General features: G+C 41.7%; 1 protein-coding gene across 5 annotated transcripts in view; it reads left to right on the top strand.

The window, feature by feature from the left end:
• Window positions 1–22213, top strand: part of INPP5K (inositol polyphosphate-5-phosphatase K) — a 470513-nt gene that overhangs the window by 314132 nt on the left and 134168 nt on the right. For all 5 annotated transcript variants that reach the window (XM_069226108.1, XM_069226107.1, XM_069226106.1 and 2 more), the window contains one exon: window positions 21791–21900. In XM_069226108.1, the coding sequence (XP_069082209.1) occupies window positions 21791–21900 (110 nt within the window). The remainder of the gene's footprint in view (window positions 1–21790; window positions 21901–22213) is intronic.

Here is a 22213-nt window from a genome sequence, read left to right as displayed (position 1 = left end):
TGAGGAAATATCACTATGGATACCTGTAATGAAAATGCATACTGATATAGTGCTGCTGTTAGATGAAAGCTGTAGTTACAGAAAGAGTTGTTGCGTGACAAAGGAGAGGTGGCAGATAAAAGTTAGACAGGTTAGTCAGCATGAAAATGGCCTAACATGAAATCAAAACTAAGAAAAGTTTGCAACATGAGCAAAGCAGCATTTTGTGCTGGAACATTATAGACTCATCAAGAGTATCAGGACATCAGTGAAGATTGATAGGAAACTTTGGGTTGCAAACCTGAATAGTACTTAGATTTAATGCAGTATCTTGGAACCTGTAAGATCTTTTATGAACAACTCCTAGTGTTTCAGATCATTAAACATTTTTGATGTACATCCTGGATATTTCTCAATCTCGCTGGACCCACAAACAAAAGAGAAGTTAAGTGTTCTGAGTCCCTGTCTGAAATTTAAGAAGTCCTTCCTTCAAATGACTTTCACTCTTGCATAATTCAAAGAGATACCGATTTTGTAACCATTCCAGATTAGGGATTTCGTTTGTCAGTTGGTCAATGATTTATTCTGTGTTCTTAGGGTTTGTTGAGTATGCAATCTTCTAGTAGAAATCCTATGAGCCTTTTTGATTTCAAAGTATTTTGTGAACAATATCCCAGTTGTCTTTGGTATTCATGTTTCAAGGAAAGTGCTGCAGGATTCAGCTTCCTTTTCTGAATTTTCCAGAAGACCAAAAATCCTCAAGTTGCCTCTTCTATTCCTGTCTTCAAGCTCTATAACTAGTTTCTCGAGAGATGCAAGTTTCTTTGCCATGAGGCTGGACTTTTTACTCAGAGAATTCTAGTTGTCTTCTGTTTTACTGATTTGCGCTTCTGCTTCCTCTAGTCTGTTAGCTAGGATTTTAACATAATTTCTCAAACCCGACAGTTCTTTTTGAAGAATTTCCATATTTGATTTTGTGCGCTGCATGAGGTCATAGAGAGAATTCAGTTCCTAGAGGATAATGTCTATATTGCTAGCATTGTCTGCTTTCCCCTTCATTAAAGAGTATGGGAGCAGCAGGTCTTGTTTTGATTCTTTCTGAACTACTTTCTGGTCTTTAATGTGCTTGGTATGTATACTTTCTTTGTGATCTGCCATATTGATTGATAAACATAGCCAAAGACCTGAAGGGGACTCTTGTTCAGTGTTTGGCAACTTTTCAAAAGTATGCCTAGCATGAGAGGTGGAGCAGTGCACGAGGAGGATAAATTCAGTAATATGACCTTGCAGTGCAAAATTCAAACTGATTATAGATAGGCAAGTACAGGTGTTGCATTCTAGAGAGTTCTCATCTAAAGATAGAAAAAGCTCTGGATAACTGTCAGGCTGTGTGGTGAGGGATAAGTATTTGCAGGTAAAGCTGATAGAGGTCTGAAAGCAAGCCCGCTGGAATGTGAGGTCTCGTTGAGGAGAGCAGAGCTTAAGTGCAGTGAAATGTGGTGCAAACAAGCAGCGATAGGTGATTAAATGCATAACACTCACCTCGATATGAACACAATCGGAGAGACATGTAGAGAGGCCAGAAGCGGTCAACCATTGCCATTGTGTTACAGGAAAGTGACATGTTGGTAGTCACACAGAGAAAGCAGGATACACTTCGTATGGCGCTGTCTTGCTGTTCAGCACGTTGGAGGCGAAGCGGCCGTAGCAGGCAGAGATCACTGTTTCATGCTGTTAAGAGTTCCTGTTGTGCTTACGGAGGAAGCTGATCACATGGGGGTGTGTCGGCGGGATCTTCCAAACATCTGATGCAGGAAAACTGCCATTCATCCATGATCCTTCTCCCATTTACAAAGCTCCAGCCAGTCTGGAGCCAGAGACCTGGCCCAGCTCAAGTTATTTTTGGAACAATGAGCCCAAAACTAGCTGAGCTTTCACAGAGTAGTATGTAGTGGATAGCCTCACCAAGAGGTGCTGACTTACTACTTCACCAATTCCTTGCTGCTGATTTCTTCTGAGCCTCCACACCCTCTAAGCACTGGGCCTGTCATCCTCCTACAAGGTTTATGGGAACAACTCTGTAGATCAGCGGTTCTTATGCAGTGGTCCAAGGGACCCCTGGGGACTCACGATGCTACTCAGAAGAGTCTGCAACTGCTTAGGAAATTAAATAGTAATATTATAAAGGGGTATATAATTAAATAAGCAAAATGTCAAAATTAAAATTTTAGCTCCAACCTTCCCATTAAAAAAAACACAGCTTTGTTATATTTCTTGGTGAATTCAATAACATATTTCATCATTTGGGTATTAATTTGATCAATGTTTGTCTCTATATTTTTTTGCATTGTTTTGCGGTTCAAATCATCAAAATTTGCTGCCAGGATCCCCAGATTCCATTAGTGATTCAGTGGGGGTTCACAGGTACTAATATTGATTTAGTGGATGGCCCCCGATTCCAGTAACGACTAGGTGGGATCCACAGAAGTAAAAAGGTTTTTTTTGTAAACTGTGTTTATTATTTTATTGCCATACCATACATAACATACAGACGGCTCCCGGTCCTCAGGAGATATGATAGAGCGCATACAAAGCAAGGGTTACAACGTTGTCAAGAGAAACACAGTGAAACAACAGCTGAGGAAAGCACATAAGGGGGGGTATCCATACTGCAATAAAGAACAGAAAACATATGAAGGCAAGTAAATGCAGAACATCAGTAAACACATACATCGGGTTAAGTATCACAAGGGCAGCGGTTCCTCCAAGCTACTGCTCCTGTGTGGGGGTGTCGATCGCTAACAGGTAGTTTCTCAGGAGCTGCCATATGTCTTTGGGTCTGCATATGGGTGGTTGGAGCATAGCGTATAATTCACTAGTAGTGTCACAATAAATAAGGCTACAAATTTTAAGTGTGTAAGTTTGTGTTGAAAGTTCAAAGACACCAATCATGTTTGTGTGCAGCATGCGTTCCAAATTTTATCAGGAAGGTGGGGGTGCAGTTCTGTCTCCCATGTGTCCTATGTGTCCCACAATTTAATATTGGGCAGGCAGCAGATCTAAGCAGGCGCGGTATAATTAGGAGACTAATTTCCCACCCTCCGTGTCAGTTCCTAGGGGTATGAAGGGATTAGGGCGCGCAGTGAGTGCTTGAAGAGGCCGGAGCACAAAATGGTCCATATGTGTTGCAGTGGTCAGTCTAGGATCCTCCATGTGTGAGAAAACGTGCCCTGCCGCGAATAGTTCCCCACAGGGGGTGCCGAGTCAGGCTGTTCAGTGTACGCTGGACCAATTTTCCTTTAACAGTGGGGAGCCTTGGCTTATTTGTTATGGGTAGCACGGGGAAGTATATTATCCCACTGTGGAGGAGTCTGGCAAGCTTGCGCCATGTCCACCAGGTGGTTGAAACGGTTTGGACACAGAAGTCCAAAGGTTAAGAACCACTGGTGTAGCTGTAATGTCTAGATGCTACTGTCATGTAAAATGTGATGGACAAACAAAGTTGCATCTCTGCTTCATGCCTGGATACACTCTTCTAAGTACTTGGTGGTACCTAAAGGCAGTGAACAGTTATTATTGAATACAGAGGGTTCTTGAGTATCAAACCGATACTGGTGGTTAGAAAAATAGTTCCTGTCTCTTTATTTGTCATTTGTTCTGAAGACTATATTTTTTGGCTGATTTTATTTTGTTTTTATGTAACTGTTATGAACTTGCAATCAAAAACAATATGCAAAACATTACCCTACCATTTTTTCTATCATCTCAAGGAGAGCCTACTTTAATGTGACCAACATGGGAAAAGGTTTGTTACTGTTTGGAATTATGTGGCACCAGTTGGACGGCAGAAAAAAGATTTTTATGTTAACGCATTGTATAGGGTTCGATGGGCAGGAAGTTTTTGAAAATGTTCCTGATCGCTCTGAAACATACTTTCAACAGCGTAAGAGAAGTACCATTTTGGCCTACTGAAAGATAGGATGAGATTGTAGAAGGATATGTTACTGCTCTTTAGAAGGTCTCCTCTACCTGTTATTTTGGTGATATCAGTGACGAGAGTTCATGACCAGTTCATGTTAAGATGCAAAAGTGACAGAGAAGAAGTATGGGCTCACAGTCAACTCATTATTGTCAGATGTGTTAACTACAGCCAAACAATTTGAACAGTGCTTTGCATGCATGTCTGAACTGCAAACACTGCAATCCTCAACTACTAATGTTAATATTATATTCAGCAAACCTAATGTGTTCTCTAACTTCAAGCAGGCTCACAAATTTAGATGGTCAAGTTATGGGTGCAGAAATCCAGGCACATGGACAGCTACAAGGATTGTCGCACAATTAAATTGTATTCTAAACACTGCAGTAAGAAAAAAACATTAACAAAGCTCATTACAACCAAGGCAGAATTATTGTTACTTGCCAAGAAAATAAGCAAGATGCAGTGCAAATCTGGCTCAGTGACATGAACCTTAACTACTTTGAATGAAGCAAATGTCAAGTCACTTGGACTTTCCCTTGTCAGAAACCTCAACATCAAGGAACATTGCAAAACGAAACAAAGCTCTGATACCAGCTCTCTCTTCTAAAGAAAGTCAGACCATTTCTTCCAGAAAGTGACTTCAGAACTGCTGTTCAAGCAGTCGTACTGTTGCATGTGGGTGTGTGGTGGTAATGCCTAATGCCCTACTTCATGTCCTTCCTGACTTCACATTGGCACCCCTTAGGGGCATTCTACATTCTGCAGCACCTCTCATCCAGGACCTGAAGAAATATGATCACATCCTGTCAGTACTCCTTTGGATCCCCTTGCCGGTCTGCACCATCTTCCAAAATAGCTGCATCATTTACAAAGCTGTCGTGAATCACAGACAAGCTCATCACCTCTGGTGGATCTCTGCATATCTGCAGCCAGGACACTATCAAACTGCAGAGTAAGTAGAGTAGAAAAGAGAAAAAGACAAGGCAGCAGGCCTTTTCCATCAATACATCTAGGATCTGGAACATTGACCCTGTATCCATCAGGACTGCACCAATTTAGTGGAACCTATTGAAGAACACTAAATCACAGTACATTAACCATCCTCGACCCTGGTCAATCACCTCTTAATAAGCGATTTTATGCTTGTCTCTATGTACAGTGCTCAGCTGCCATTTGGTTAGGATTGCGCTACAAAAGTACAGAGTGTGTGCTGTGCGTGTGTGTGTGTGTACTTGCGTCCTCACCATGCATTGCTAATTACCACAGTTATTACATAACTCTGGACATCTTCTTTGACATCATTGATATTATCACTGTAACATTTGCAGTAAAATTATTGATGATAAAACTGTGCATGACAAGGGCGCGAGTTATAGTTATCTTAGGGCAGAATTTCTGTGGTTTTGTACATGTAAAATCTGAACCTAAATATAACTTGTTTTTTTTAGTGAATTTCCAAGGTTTTTTAAATTCTATTTCCTAACTATAATGTCCATGTCACCTTTGTTTTATATAAATATATTATTTGTTATAGTTAGGTTCAATTTGTACACACACAAAACCATAGAAGCGGTTATAGTTACTTAAGCTAACTAGAAATTACACCCCCGCAATGCGCTGCTTATGACAACACATATTCTATCACTAATGACATGGTCAGTGACATCACTGATAACATCTGAAATTACATCATTCAGCACAGCGAACTCCAACATACTTTTTTTATGCTGTTTTCCAACTGTAATGTCCTTGTAACCTTTGTTTTTCTTTCAGTGAATTTCTACATTTTTAAACGGTATTTCCTAACTATAATGTACTGTAACCTGTAACTTTTGACAATGGGTGTGTGAGTGGCTGTATTGGTCTTTGAGTGGGTGTGTGCTGCTGTGAGTGGTCTGAGAGTGTGTGAGTGGTTTTGTGGGTGAGTCCGTGAGTAGGTGTGTGAGTAGTTGTACCGGTCTGTGACTGGCTGTGTGAGTGGCTGTATGAGTTTGTGCCTGAGTGTGTGAGTGTATGGGTTTATGAGTGGTTGTGTGAGTAGTTTGGAGGGTGTGTCAGTGGGTGTGGGTGTTTTGGGGGGTCAAGAATGTTGAATGTGTGGCTGTACCGGTCGGTGAGGTGGTGTGTGAGTGGCTGTATGGGTCTGAGTGGGTGTGTGAGTGGCTTTATGGGTGTGTGAGTGGCTGTATGGGTCTGTGAGTGGGTGTGTGAGGGGTTTTGGGGGTTTGTGAGTGGCTCTACTGGTCTGTCTGTGGGTGGGTGGGTGGCTGTATGGGTCTGTAAGTGAGTATTTATATTTGATTTAGAAATTGAATCTAGAAACTGGATTTAGATCCATAGGTATTTTTTCTTTTTATTATATGAAGCGCTTGTACATCTAGGAAGGTGTTATGGCGCTAAAACAAAACACAGGAAGGAGCATCTTCATTGCCCATCACACTGATGCACTGTTGGTTATTCTTTTGCAACTTAAGGAAAGCAGAGTGAAGACAACCTTAACATCCTAAAATCAACTTATGGCCGCTAGAGTTCTATAGTCATGTACGCATGTGTGCGTCTGTGAGGTAAACATGCATTTGCGTGTATTTGCATTTGTGTCTTTCTGTGTGTACATGTTTATAAATGTACGCGAGTGTGTGTAGAGCCCGTTCTCCAATCAGTCGATCGCGAGCTACTAGACCTCTTAAGAGTCGCCCACAGCCTGGAGTTCATTTTTAATTAAGCACAGTGTCACAGTTTTCCTTTTAAAATTAAGGAAATGCTGTGTTTATTTTACATTATTATCATCAGGTCTCAGATAGCAGGGCCTGATAAGAAGCATTGCTAGAGTCAGATTTACAACCCATGGTGAGCCACAGAGGTGAAGAATTGAGGCACTAAGATATTTAATTCTTAAATAAAAGTCCTTGGCAACTGAATATTTGGAGGTGAGAACAAAATGTTTCTCAATGCTTTTAATTTAGAGAAAATTAAAATTCAACATTACCTTCTGATTCAGTTAAATTTTAATATTCGAATTTTTTTTAATGGTTGCATATGAGAGAAATTTAAAGTGTAGAATACTGTTCTACATTATGAACATGTTTGCACTTTAAATTTCTCCCATTTAGAAAAATAGCTGTCTGTATTATACATGTAACGGTGCCACATATGGCGAAAGGTAAGTCCAGTGCCACAAGTGCATACGACACAGGCTATCAGTTACCCATACACATATATCCCATTCGAACGCACATGTGTTCAAACATCCCCAAAGACCACTGTCTTACTGACACACATGGCAGCCCTGTCATAGTGCCCCTATTCAAAGTTTTTGGTTCATACCGTAATATCTGGCTCTATGGACATTAGGCTTAAAATTAAGAAAGGTGGGGGTGTCTGGTAATAATGCACCTGTGGTAGTTAACAATGATTTTCACTGATCAGAAGTAGCTCTCACTACAGAAAAGGTTGGAGATCCCTGGAGTAGAGTGTGTTTTTGTATGTGCGTGCCCGTGTGCATGCTTACACACACACACAGGCAGACACCAATAGTGAATAACATAAGTGTGAAATACTTTGAACACTGTCTAGCCTTGTGTGCAACTATTGACACCTCTTCACAACCCCAGTAGCGCTGGTTGGTTTGTGCTGATGCAGTTTAGCCCCCCCACCCCCATTAAAAAAACAAAGTTCCTCCTCTGAGAGCGCCATAAAGCACTGCAGAGTTTTTCCAGCAGATGTTATAAGAGAGTTTAACAAGCATTTGCAATACAACGGGTCTCGCGTTTGCTCATGTTAGAGCTGATCGCGTTGTAAACTCCTAACCCGACTTTTTATCTATCGGCAAAAGTGCTTTTAAGTACGTAAACCGAAAAAGTTAAATTAACTGAGTAAAGCGATCGACTTCTGCCAAGCGAAATCGCGATAGGAAAATAGAGAAAAAGTAGTCCACGATCCGACAGAAAACAGCGAGCCTCGCATGTTTTCTGTACTTGGTCGCTGCGCTCGAGGAGGGCTAGCCACCGGAAAAGGCATGACGTATGCATGCCTTCGACTAATGAAAGCAAGCAGATTTGACTAGGCAAGCCCACGAACCAATGAAAACCACTGATGTGACGTCGACAGGGCTCTGAGCCCTTTTCTAATACCTAAAGCATCTCGCTGCGATCCACATGCACGAGCGCATGCAACGCAGGCTCGACCCTAAAAAGCCTTAACAAGGCAGCCACTTAGCATGGCCTTTGATTCCAGGGTGCCAGCCACGCCGCTCCAGGCTGGCAGTCATGGTGTGATCCCCCAAGTGTCAGAACAATCCCACTAGATGCACCTATAAACCCCCTTCTGGTGGCTTTGAGGGGAAAGGCTCCAACACACGTGGGATATGAGAAGCAACATTAAAAAAAGCAACACAGTGGAATTTTAGAAAAATGAAATTGCAAGCAAGATTAACATGTAATTAAGGATGAATAAACTGATAAACAGACTGTTTTGTTTTTCAGGCAATGTGCAACAGTAGTGCTGCCCACAGGCTTTCAATACATTTTATCTCAATGCTCAACCTACTTTTTAAAAGCTACACAGAACTGACCTATGACATTGGACCAAATATGTAGTTTCATGTGAAATTTTCATTTATCTGCAGAATTCTGATATTGTTTGAAACCATCTGATAGCAGGTGTTCGCATTAAAAGTGCATGTCTTAATGACACCAAGCCTTGCTTGTTGTGACATGCCCTCAAGTGATTGCAGTTACGTCACCAGTCTGGCCCACAGACTCTCCATCTGCCATAGTGTGGGGGGGCCTAAGTCACCCTGTGTCGAACTGCTCCTTCACCGGGTGTCATCTCGCAGTTCTGGGCAGCTAACACAGGAGGTAGCCGTGCAGTTATCGATGAGAGGTTTCTAGTCTGCTTTGTGCGGGCGCTGCAGCGGCGGGTCAGGCCGGACAGATAAGGTCAGCCCGTTTGTTCCTTTCATTGAGAATAATTCCATCTGATTTGAGACAGAATATAACACATGGCCCCATAGGCCTGCCTTGATGAATGTGACTACTAAGTGTTGCAGTGGGGGACTCAGGATGAGTCACACAGACTATGGTTGGAACTCTGCAGAACGTAGATTGTATTTGTGTTGTTCCTTTCAAAAGCAAACATTTTAATAATGTATATTAAAAAAGTTTCATAAATGCAGCACATTGGGCTGCCATGTGAAACAAGGGGAGCAACAGCATAAGATTTTTCACGCTCACATGCCCCACTGTATTTTCTCAATATTAGGAAGCAGAATCTCATTTTCACAGATGTTTTATCCAGAATTGTTTTATTAAAGTATCACAGATCCACCTCTGTGCAATAGTGAGGAACGGGTACACAAGACATTGGGCTAATTGTCTCATGGCTGGCGCGGTTTTCATAGATGTAGGTATATATTTCCCAGACTGACTCAGGGCTGAGGTAGAGAAGGCATACATTGGTGCATGGGCGACAGTCACTCCCAAGGTCGGGATGTCTTAGCCCAGCTGTTCTCTAATGGCTGGCCCCCTGGGGGTGATTGGTGGTTCCCGAGGCTGAAATGTGCCCGGGAACTGGTTCCCATGGCCCCCATGTGTCATATATTCATTGTCCAGGCCCTGGGGAATGGGCCCAATGGTGCCACGGTCAGCCCAGGAGGGGAGCTATGCGGCCCCCCTCCCAGTTTTGAAAATTGGCCAGGCCCTGGTGTATTGGGTCCCAGGACCGAAATCAGCCTTTGGAGGGGTACCACATGCCCACCCCCCCACCACATATAATCCTAAATAAATCCCCCCAGGACCTTGTCATGAGATTTGTCAGGTCCACTGAGGATTCACATCCCTAGATATACAAATTTATTTTTTATTTAATAACTCCAAAACTATTGAATGGATTTACACCACATTACAAAAAGCTTTCCAAGATCTAGCTTTCCGTTCAGCGGTTCGGGCTGCAGTTGTTTCTAAAATCCCTATGGGGAATTGCAGGAAAAAAACATGCTTCAGGATCCCCCTCCTCCTCTTTTTCCCGGCCCCCACTTCACTAATCAACCTGAAACGTTCCAAACAGCAGCTGAAATGAGTGGCAAACTAGTTTTGACAGTTCCATGAAGATGCGTCAAACGGTGCCAAAGTTATTAGCAAAAATAAAAATAAAACTATTTTCCTATTGAAACTAGGTCCTAATTAGGTTTCACACACACACACACACACACACACACACACACACACACACACACACACACATATATACACACAAAGTGTTGCAGAAGTGTAAAAATTAATGGACAAGTTTATGAAGTCACTGCTGATTTAGACGTAAATGTATTATTGCAAAGTGAGTGTGGAATGTGAACATCCATTGGATACTTTTACTTTAAACAGAATAGATGTTGCAGTTGTGATTAATTCAGTTCCTGGACTCACATTATTGTCACACAAAGACTGAGACAGAAAGTCATAGGAGGTAGTAAATCTAAAATAATAGGATTACATCTCCAGGGAATTAAACCGTCAAATGAAAGTTTTTTTTTTTTTTTTTTTTTTTTTTTTTTTACTTTTGACACCCTCCTTGAATTTCTGGGACATAAAACACAAGGCAAATTATATGTTCCTCTAGTAACAGATGATCGGTATAGTGTCCTGCAGTGAAGAAGAGTATCTAGTACATAAGCATTTAATAGAGGTAGGACACAAAGTAAAACCTGAAACTGCAAACATTTCTTTAAGACTGTGTGCATTAAGGGGGTGTACTTTTGCTTTATGAATGTTCAATTTGCAACCTGATATCAACAAAAAGTCCTTCAATGAAGTGTAGAATTGTGGAATAGTTTTAATGGGATCTGAAACAAAACGACATCATTAGCTGTAAATTTGATCTCTATGTCTTTATCTTTAAAACCTAAACGGTTGCTCAATTGGCGCATCTTTTCCAAAAGTGGTTCAATAGAAAGGATAAATAATAAAGGTGCCTCTATTCAAAAGAAATTAAGAAGACTGACGGCCATTGAGAACAACTGAAGTGGTACGGGATGAGTAGAGCAGACCTGTATATTTTAAAATGTTGGGCCTGAAAACCTTTTCAGGACTTGGAAAATAAATTCCCAGTTCATTCTGTCAATTGCTTTTGCCGCATGTAGGCAGCGACCTGGGAGAGGGGCATTTATAGCCTAGATATATAATTATTAGTAACATGCTGTCCTTTTAATAGGCAGATCTAGCAGCTTCGTGGAGATCTTGCAGTCTGGATTAATGAGTGCGATTTGTCTGATCTCTTGCATAGAGTTAACTTGTCTTTTTTTGGAAACTGCCAAATTTACAGAATTTATTATTAAATTCCACAGAAAACCCATATGGGCCGGGTGTTTTATCTTTAGGTAACTCAGATAAAGCTTCAAGAAATTTGGTTTCTGAGAAGTCTTTGTCCAAAGATGAGAGATCATCATGTATAATATGATTTTTGGGTATGAATAAAAACACTTGTCCAGTGCTTTCGTGGAAGGGGAGATATCAGGACTATATAAATGAGTATGGTAACCATGGAAGCACTTATAATATGTCAGGGTCAGTATGGTAGCTAGTCCGCATTGATCTTTTATAATGTTAATTTTAGATTTTTGTTGTTTGATTTTTAAACAGCTGGCTAAGAGTTTACCTTCTTTGTTACATCCCCATAGTATTTGGCGTTACATTTGAAGAGACAGCATTTTGCTTGGTCAATAGAATTTTTATTAAATTGAAGTTTAGCAGTGATTAACTAAGATAATGTGTCTTTACGTTTAGAGGTAAAATATTCTTGTTCTTATTTTTTAATTTGATGGAGCATAGAGAGATATTGTTTGTGTGCCATTTCTTTTTGGAGTCGACATACTCAATAATAAAGCCCCTGGCTGCAGCCTTATGTGTTGGCAAGCAGAGTGCATCTGAACTCTGTCACATTAAAGGTGAACATTTTGTTTTTCAATTTTTCAATGAAAGTAACATCTTGTAATGTTCCATCTGTTAGAATGTGTACATTGTGATAGGTATAAATCCGCAATGACCAGAGCATGATCAGAAATAATAATGTATCCTATTTCGCATTGTGTCCAGTTTTGTGAAATGTTGTGTGTCACAATTAATCAGTCTATTCTGGAAGTGAAATGGTGTGTGGGTAGATAGAAAGTAAACTCCAAACTGTCTGGGTGAAGAAACCTCCAAATATCTTTGACACCCCAAGAGTGAATAACTTTCATAAAAGATTTTTGCATTTTATTTGTAGTTTATCTGGATGTAGAGCGGCAATCTATAAAAGGGTCTATGAGTTGATTGCAACTTCCTCCCAGAATTAAGTTGTCTTGAAGGCACGTTTGCACTAATGAGGAGAATTAATCCCAAAATTGAAATCCATACTACAGGGTCCATAAACATAGATAGGCTTCTTATTGATTTGATTTTAAGGGTGAAAAGTAGCCGTCTACCATTCTCAACATAACAATGGTGACCACGTCCAGGATTTGTGGATTAGGATTAAAACACCATTTGTACGATTAATGGCAGTAGAACAAAAAATATTTACCAGCAATTGTTTTTTAGAGGATTTTGTGTCTGTTTTAACAAGGTGAGTTTCAATAAAGCGTTCTGGCATTCCTATTTAGAAAAATAAGTCAAAGTTATTTGTCTTTTATTGGGATTGTGAAGGCCTTTAACATTCCAACAAATGGTACACAAATTACCCATAGTAACCAAATGGGGAAAATATACAGTAACAAATATACTTATACGGACTGAAACAATACCAAAAACAAAGAAACAAAATAAATTGTCTGATAAACAGTGTATAAAGAGAAATGTAGAATATAGAATAAATAGGCTAGAGACAAAACAGCAAAGAAGAGCAAAAGAAAGGTAAGGATACACAGGATGGATAAGTCAAGGTAAGCAGATAGTGAGAATGGAGTTAGTGGGGATGGGGACTTTAAACATGTTTGAAAACAGTGAACGGGTAAAGTGGTAAAATGCATTGACAGAGACCAGACAGGCACCCATCCTCCCAAAAAGCAGAAATAGAATTTTAAAGGTAGGAAGAATAAAATATAGGACATACTTGTATTATAAATAGAAAAGATTAACAGAGAGAGATGGAGAGAAGAGGGCAGAGAGACAAGATGATGTCAAGATTGAAACACAGGAACTGTTGACATGATGAGGAGCTTACAACTACCAAAGCAACATTTGGATGCAGACACAATGTTGACTGTAAACACAAGGGGTGGACAAGACATGGGGTAACAGGACACTGCAATACAAGAACTGTGATATATGTTAAATCTGTGAAGAAATAAAAGAGGAGGACTTTCAGAACCATAAATTACCCAGTTTGAGAAGACTGGTTAAGAAACAAGGAAGTGTACAGATTCATTGCAAAAAGATGGTATGAGAGATCAGATTTTGCCAAGGTCCATAAATTCTCCGTTATGGAGGTGAATGCATTTTTTTTCACGAGATCTGTCCCTCCCTTATTTTACGTGACTTAAAATAAACATGGATGAATTAGGCCATGTCAAGCACTGATGGATTTCAGGGCAGGGCATAGATCGAGAAGCTCTTTCCTTCTAAGAGCTATTGAGTGAGTAACATCCTGGGTGTTGAAAATCCTCTGTCCTAACCACATCATGTATTTGCGTTGTTTAGAAGCAGAAATTACTGCTATTAAGTCAGAGTGTTGCATGAAATAAAATACGTTACTTACCTGTAACTTTAGTTCTCCAGTACTGGTATCTTTCATTTATGAGTGGTATCGGCCCTGGCTTTGGAAAGGATCTCTCTGCAGTCCCCTGGGAGGTCTAACTCAGCACATTCATGGAACTCGGGTTAGGCCCGACTAGAATAGCGATGGTGGGTTGGATGACACACCTGGCTGTTCATTGTAAGTAAAGTTGGTATCAGTGTTAGCTGTCAGTGGTCCTGTTCCAAAAGAAGGAGGAGTTCTGTGAACCAGAACTGTCTGGGCCACCTGGGAGCAATGAGGATCATCCGACAGGGGTCTCTCTTTAGTTTCTTCAGGATCAGCGGGATCAGAAGAAAGGTATATGCATCTTATCGAAAACACATTCCCCCATGACTCTTCTTGGTGATGCCAGCTTGCATGGTATTGGCGTTTCCGAGTGACCTTGGTCGCAAAGAGGTCGAGATTCACATTGCCCCAAAGGTCGAAGATGCTGTCTAAAGTCTGCTGATCAAGCTCCCACTTGTGGCAGCTGGTGGTTGTCCTACTGAGTGTGTCTACCAATACATTGGTCACTCCTGGCACGTGCTCTGCCTTCAATGTTACGTGGTTGTGCAGAGCCCACTACCATATTTGCTGAACTTGTCACAGAGTTGGTTACCTTGTTCCTCCATGCTTGTGTATATATAATGCATGCTGGTGGTGTTGTCCATGCAGATCAGCACTGATGAGCATGTTATCCTGTGGAGGAAAGATGTTAGGGTTAGTGCTATGCCCTTGAGCTCCAGCAAGTTGATGTGTATCTCTTTTTCTACACTGTTCCATCTCCCGCTGACAGTGAGGTCCTGAAGGTGAGCACCCCAACCCTCTAAGGACACATCTGTTGTAATCACAAGGTCTAATACTTCAGAATGAATGTAAGAACCTGGCCAATGTTGCCAATCTGAAACCACCATTTCATTGACTCTGTAATGATTGAAGTAATCCGAATGACATTGTTGAAGGACCCTTTTGCCTTCTCCCACTGCTTGTCCAGCTCCTCCTGCAGAAAATGCCTCTTGAGGACAGTTGTCTTCTTGTTGGGTGCTTGCACGCAGCTGTTTGTGGCTGCCAATATTGTCGTGTGTATTGTGGACGAACTTGGCTTTGAAAAGATTGCTGTTGTCTGAAAGGTTGATTTCCCCCCTCGAAACGAGAACAAACCCTTCTTCTTGCTCCCCGAAAGGGCTGCCTACGTATTTGTAAGGTGCCCATGGACCTGCCAGTGTCCATATCTGATTTGATGGTTTGGAGTGCTACGTTGACAAGCTTGATAAAGAGGTCTTCGCCATTATATGGCATTTCCAGGGTCTTTCTCTAGACTTCAGAATTGCAAGTTGTTACCTTCAGCCAGCCCTGGCTAGGAGTACCACAGCAACTGTTAGGTGCATAATTACTGTAGAAGAGACATCAATGGCACAGTTTATAACTTCTGCCGATGTGCTCTCTCCTTCCTGGTGAACTTTGTTAGCCTCCACCTTTGCATCATCTGGCAGTAGGTCTAAGTATTGAGCCATGTCTGACCACATTTGCCTGTCGTAATGCCCTAGTATCGGTAGGGAATTAAACGCTCTAACTGTAGTGGGTACAATGGGGGAAAACGTCTGCCGATGTTTTCCAGTCGGTGACCCTCTTTATCAGGTGGTGCAGTAATTGGGGTTGATGGAGTCCTTGAGCGCAATTTAGCTACTTGGGTTGTGACAGAATCCGGCTTGGGATGGCGACTAAACAAGCAGAGGAATCATCCGGTGCTTTGTATTTCTTGTTGAGTCAGGGAACACAGCTGCTACCTGTGCTGGATTTTTCATTGCCTTTAATCCTTCTTCCCATATGAAATCTACTATGGGGATAACTGTTATGGATTTTTTTGTTGGTTCTTTGAAATCATATAGGAAGCAATCAGTTTTGTTGGTGTTAGGGGAAGCTAAAACCTTTTTGCTGCTCTTTCCATAATATTATGAAAACCACCAGTGTCATCTGGTGGAGGCACAGGTGGGGATGGCATCAGGATTAAGTACTCATCCCACTCATTAGGTATGGAAGTAGTCTTTTTTTCCCTTCTTCTCTGTCCTCATCTGAGGAAGGTTTGTTGTCCTCTGATTGTTATCCTCTGGTTGCTTCGCGAAAGTACTTGCCAGTGTGGATAGAGGAGTTTCTGGCAGTGGGATAGTATGCGGTAAGGCAAGAGTCATACTAATTTGCGCAGACGTGGTGGCGGAGGTGCAGAAGATGCCGGATCAGGAAACCTCTTGTAATAGTCCTGGAGCATATGTTGAAGATTGTTAACCAACTCTAATGGCATCTGAACAGAATAGTCCTATTCCTGTGAGTCATAGATGGATAGACTTCATTGTAATGCTGTTAGTCACTTGCGTATAATGGGTCCCCATAATATTGGTTGTCCTCATCCTCCTGGCACTTGACATGGAGTTCTGAAGGGCTATGCGCAGTCCTGAAGGGTTCCTCATCCTCACTTGTCATTCAGCAAATGGGAATGAGGAAAAGGCATAACCTTGCTAGGTAAGGTATGCACTGGTAGGATTGTCCCTGCAGGAGATTTTGTCTTAATAGAGATAATAGATGCAGGGATCGGTGGTGTTAATGGCATTGTTGTCAACGGACCCCTCATCGAAGGCATTGTCGTCATCGACAGGTCCCTGGACAATGGTCAGTGGTGCTCTCAATGTCGGCGATGTCATCAACGTTATTGCCATTGACAGTCTTGTAGATGCGGCCATCATCAACAGTTTGATTGCCATCAGCAGTGTCTTGGCATTTTTCATGAAAATTTTATTAATCAACGGTGCAATTCTGGGGGTAATAGTGGTTGTTGTTGAAGGCAAAGGTGGCAACAATATCAGCATGGGAGACATCGCAGAGGAGAAAGTCAATGTGACAGCAAAGGCAGTAACCAACGAGGATGTCGTCAACAGTGTCATCGACAAGAAATGAGAAATTGCCTTATGTATTATTTGACAATTTCATCTTTGACGGTAGTGATTGGTTCGACCTTTTGACTGTCTGCACCTTTAAAGGAGTTGCAGTCTCTGAATATACTTTTTTTGTCGAGAATTTCTCCTTTTAAGAATCATGTGGTCGCTCCTCAGATTTTTTAAAAAGTCCAGAAGACCCATGATGGAACTCTTAAGGCACCTCTTTTTGTGATTCTAGGAGCACACTTTCAGGATATCTATCTCCTTTGCTGGATTTTTGCATCCTGGAGGAGTCATCATTATCTTCCTTAGCGAGACGGTTCTCTTTAGCTTCAAGTTTTTTTTTTTTTTGCTAAATGAATAATCTTCCTTCTCTGTCCTTTAGAGTCTTTTGTGAAAAGGTGTGCCATACCTTGCAGTCATTAGGTTTATGTTCCAGTTGCAGACAATAAATACACTCTTTGTGAGGATCATCAGAGTGCAGCCTCTTTTTGCCACATGGCCTGAAGAGTCCTTTTTTGGTTGTTTCTGGCATTGTAGAGCAGATAGAGGCCCTCATTTTGACCCTGGCAGTCAACTGACCACTGGGGTAAATGTGGTGGTCCCACCACCAACAGGCTGGCGGTGCAGACTGCCACACTATGAGAATGGCGGGTTGGCCTCTGCCAACCCGCCACATCTCAACTCGTACCACTATGGGGGTCAGAACCACCGGGCCGGAGATAATCATCTCTGACCCGGCAGTACACAGAAGGAGCCGGGTTTCCACCATGGATTCTGCTGCGGTAGCACTGCCCCAAAAATCATGGTAGAAAGGCTACCAGTGATAGGGAATTATTTCCCTATCACAGGTAGATGGCTCCCCCAGCAAGCACTAGACCCCTTCACTCCCCCTTCAGCCAAATCGTTCCTGTCACCCTACCCCTCTCGCATACAAGCACACATTCACAACAACATCCATACACACATTCATTCACGCATTCACAACATCTATGCACATTCATGCACACATTCACAACAACATCCATACACGCATTCACAACTGCTTCCATACACACATTCACAACTCCATTCATACGCGCACTCACAACTCCATTCATGCACGCTCACACCCATCCAAACATGCATACTCACACGCATACACACTTACATGCAGACACGCACTCACTTCAGCATTCATACAGGCATTCAGCCACACATTCATGCACACATGCAGAGTCACCACACATTCACTACACGCGGACACAACACCCCCTACCCTCCCACCACCCTCCGCTGTCCCACGATCACCTACCTGTTCCTGGGAGAAGGTCGTCCAGCAATGAGTGGGAACGGGCGCTTCCACCTCCGGCAGCGCAGGATACCGCCAGGCCATATTATGGGCCATACTATAGTGGGCGGTGTCCTAGTGGCGGGCGGTGCAGGTGGTGGAACCGCCAGAGCGCCTCTGCCCGCCAGCACAACTACTGCACCCAAAGTATGGCGGAAATCCAGTAGTACCCCTGATATGGCGGGCGGGAGACCACCAGCACTGGCGGTGTCCTGGCGCCCATGGCTTTGCAAAGTCATAATGAGGGCCAGAGTCTGGAACAATAGAAATACATTCTGATCTGAAGAGAAATCTTCTAAAAATTTGAGTAAACTGTGGAAATACTGAGCAGATCTCAGGGAGATTTCCATCACAAGCCGTGCGGTAGAAAGGGACTGGAATCTCTATGGTGAGGATTGTAAAGGATGCTGTTGCCTGATTGGCTGGACTTTGGTTCTTTTTAAATGATGTTATTAAGCTGTTAAAGTGAATGCCTTTAACACAGTCCTCTATGAAAGTTCTTTCTCCACTGCTTTCTATGATACCATGGGACTACCGGTTTGACAATGGGGAATGATTTAAGCATGTGAATCTATGAAAGATCCAATACTGGAGAAAAAGCAATGATACCTTAAGGAAAAGCTATAGAGGACTTGGAGGGAAGACCAACGCAGTGATTTCTTTGAATGTTAAAGGGAGGACAGTCCCTTAGCCCCACAAGTTTATATATAATGAGTTGTAGAAAGGAAATCATGCCCAAACTGAGAGGTTAATAATTCTGAGATTATTGCATGATTACGATTTTCCAACTTCCTCTGTGAATTCCTTGAGATGTGAAATTTCGTTAGTCAAAAGATCCACTTTTGCAGTGACGTCCCAAGCATCACCAATTTGATGTTCAGTTTCAGATGCCGTAGAGTCATGGTTGTGCCATTTTTCTACAATTCTTTGTAGAGTGACATGACAAAAGGTTTCAAGTTTTTAATTTTGTGTATAAGGTCCTCTAGAGTTATGAACAAAAGAGACTTAGTGGGAGATGTTGGGTCCTTCTTTAACCTCTTGTTTACATTTCATATTTATTCCTTCCTGTAAACAGCAGAGGGATTACGCGGAGCAAAGTGTTTGGAAGTGGACGTCATTTGCAAATCCATGGTAGACTTTTAGATTTGGAGCTGACATGGCGTCATAGGCACAAAATAAAATTAGTAAAGCATAAGAACTAATGAAGTTTATTTAGGCGAATTAACTATTTAGGTGCAATCCAAATGCCAAGAGAAGCACTGAAAATAGTCCTGTGGGGAAAATTGTGGTGAAGCAAACAAATGAGGAACATTCTCATACGATATCGCTAATCGAGATTGTATACAGCAATTAATTGTGGAAATACTCGAAGTAAGACAGAAGCAATACATTCCTTAGAAACTCCCATCCAAACGTAGATGCTTACCAATGCTGCCCGCTTCCGTCGCTACAAAGGCGGCAGGCAAAATCTCCTCAAAATAGCTTCCTTGGCAGCTCAGCCCTAGAGTAAGTTTATGAAAAAAGATCGCAACTCGGTCTGAAACCTTACTGCACTGTTCCTCAGCTGCACCGGGCCGTTGCATTCCATTTCCCCCAGTCAGGAGGGGGGTGAGACTACAAGAATATGTCCCGATTTTCCAGTAGTGTCAGTGGTGTAATGCCCGGTGGCCATCCTGGAGCGTTCCAGTGCACGGTCTTCAAACGAGATACTGTTCTAAGATGACCGCACCAAAGATTGGGAATAAATCTTAACCCGTATGCCTCACCAAACGTCCAAGTTAATTCCGTCAATAATGTAGAAAAATAATTTATAAGGGAGTTTCCCAGGGTGTTCTTAGAAAAGATAGGTTGCCCTCAAGTGAATGCCTTTAACATTGACCTCTACGTAAGTTCTTTCACATCTTGTTAAATTAGAGAAAGATGCCATATCAATATAGACCAAGGAAAAATATTCCCTTTTGTACCAGAGATAATGTAAAACCAGAAATCAGTAGACTATAGTGAGGAAAGAATTTAACCAGTGGAATCCACTCAGTGGGTGGCCTCTTAGTAGTGGCGTACCAGACCAGTGAGGGGTTAATGTACATTCATCAAGTCAGAAATAATTTACTTGTGCCATGTCATATTTCATGGGGGTGTTAAACTAAAAAAGGATTTAATAAGAACCATCCATGACTTGGCAAGACCCACTAAGAAGGAAGACATTTTGATGACCTTTTTATGTATAACAAATACTATTCACCTTATGTTCCAAATTTTGCTAGCAAAACTATTGTCATGCAGCAATTGCTGATAAGGGGGCGGGGCGATTTCAAGGACAGGTGGCAATTTCATGTGGCGGAAAAATGTGAATTCGATTTCTTTTGTTTAAATAATTGTTTACTAAATGCCTCCAAATGAAGGTTCTAAGTGAACAATTGCATTTGCTTTTAAAGCCTTGCGCTGTGCAGTGAATAATTATTCCATGACTAAAGAGTCTTTAGCTGTTTATTGGGCAGGCAGGAAATTTAAATGTATTCAAACTTTTCTCTGATCGTACACCACTGCAAGAAGTGTTGAAGAACAAATTATTAGATGCCTGTTTTTCTACAATTTGCACATTGTAGCAGTACAGGATTACCAATTTACTGTCAAGTACACACCTGGTGTATTGAACAGATCAACAAATTGCTTTACTAGACTGATCAGAGAGAGGGGGAAATAGGATGTTGCGGACAAATGGTAATCAGTTTACATTGTCAAAATGTGTGTACTGATGGTTGTATTTCAGATGAGAGATGGTTGAATTGGATAAGGATGAAAGATTGCTGAAACTTTGAGATTTCATTGGTAATAGTTGGAGGGTGAAAGGGAATGATGAACAGATAGAAGATTTCAAGAGAATCAAGAATGTATACGATTTTTTTTTATTTGAAGGTTCTAGACTTGAACCTCCTATCACATTGAGAGCACACCTCATTAAATTGACACATGCAGGTCATCATGGGATTTGTAAAACCAATTAACGATTGAGATGTGACTATAGGTGGCCAGTTGATGATTTGCAAATTGGAAGGGATATAAGGGATTGAGTTGATTCTTGCTCAGTGGAGCTGTACCGTTGGATACCAAGAAAGATCAAAAGATATGATTTTTGTTTTTTAAATTCACCTTTGCATTTTATACAGGTATGCTGGATACTACCTGAATTTGTTCTTTCTGATGTGCAAATAATAACACTGTTCTTTGTTGCATGTTCCCTTTATCTGTTTGCATTTCACTGTTCCCATTGTTATACTTTGCCCCCCCCTTGAGGCATTTGTTTCTGTTAAGCCTGTTATTTCTTTATCTCTGCTGTTTTCCTGTTTCTTGGAAGGGAGGTGTATGATCTATATTGCATCGGTGCCTTAAATACCCCAGTGTAGTTCCAATCCATTCCTTGTAGAATGTTTACTGATCAGAAAGCATTGTGATTCCATTGGGAACAGTTGTGGCCTAACATCGGCACTTGGAAGGAGCCTTCTCTGTAGGAATAAACTTTTACCTACCAGCTACAACTTGTGTGTGTGTGTAATTATTGAATGAGGATTACCATAATCTGGAAGCCAAAATGAGGTTTTCAACTTTATAGAGTGTATGTGGAAAATGTATAAATGCTGCTGGATAGAGGATGAGCCCTTTATCATGATTAGACATTGTTTTGTGCGTGTGTGGGAAACAGTAGCATGACTCCTTCCTCTGTGCCCCCAATCTTCTTTATAGGGTACTTTAATTCCTTTACATTACTCAATATGTAAACTAAGGTGAATATGATCCTTTCTAATGTGTCACCATACCTTGTTTCTCCAGTTAAATGTGGCCAAGAAGAGTGAAGGGCTTCTAAGGGGATTCTTGGAGGGCCCACTTCAGTTCAAACCCACCTACAAGTTTGACCTGAACTCAGACGTGTATGACACCAGGTAAGGAATCTATAGACTGGGGTGTGACGCAAGGTAAGGAAACAAAAGATGCAAATGTGGCAGTGGGTAAGGAAGCTACAGAATTAGGTGCAGCAGTACGTAAGAAAGCCACAGAAGCTATTGTGACAATAATTAAGGTAGCTGTGTAACAATTGAGGTGGTCATTCTGACTCCGGCGGTCTTTTACACAGACCGCCAAAGCCGCAGGTGACAGAAGACCGCCATATTACGAGTACTGAAGGATTCCTGCCACAATTTGGGCAGTCGTGCTGGTGGTCGGCAGCACAGAGGTGGTTCCACGGTCGTCACCGCC

This window comes from Pleurodeles waltl, chromosome 3_1, assembly GCF_031143425.1.
Source record: "Pleurodeles waltl isolate 20211129_DDA chromosome 3_1, aPleWal1.hap1.20221129, whole genome shotgun sequence".
Taxonomy (NCBI): domain Eukaryota; kingdom Metazoa; phylum Chordata; class Amphibia; order Caudata; family Salamandridae; genus Pleurodeles; species Pleurodeles waltl.
The sequence above is the reverse complement of the archived record's forward strand: the minus strand, read 5'-3'. Positions and strand labels throughout refer to the sequence as shown.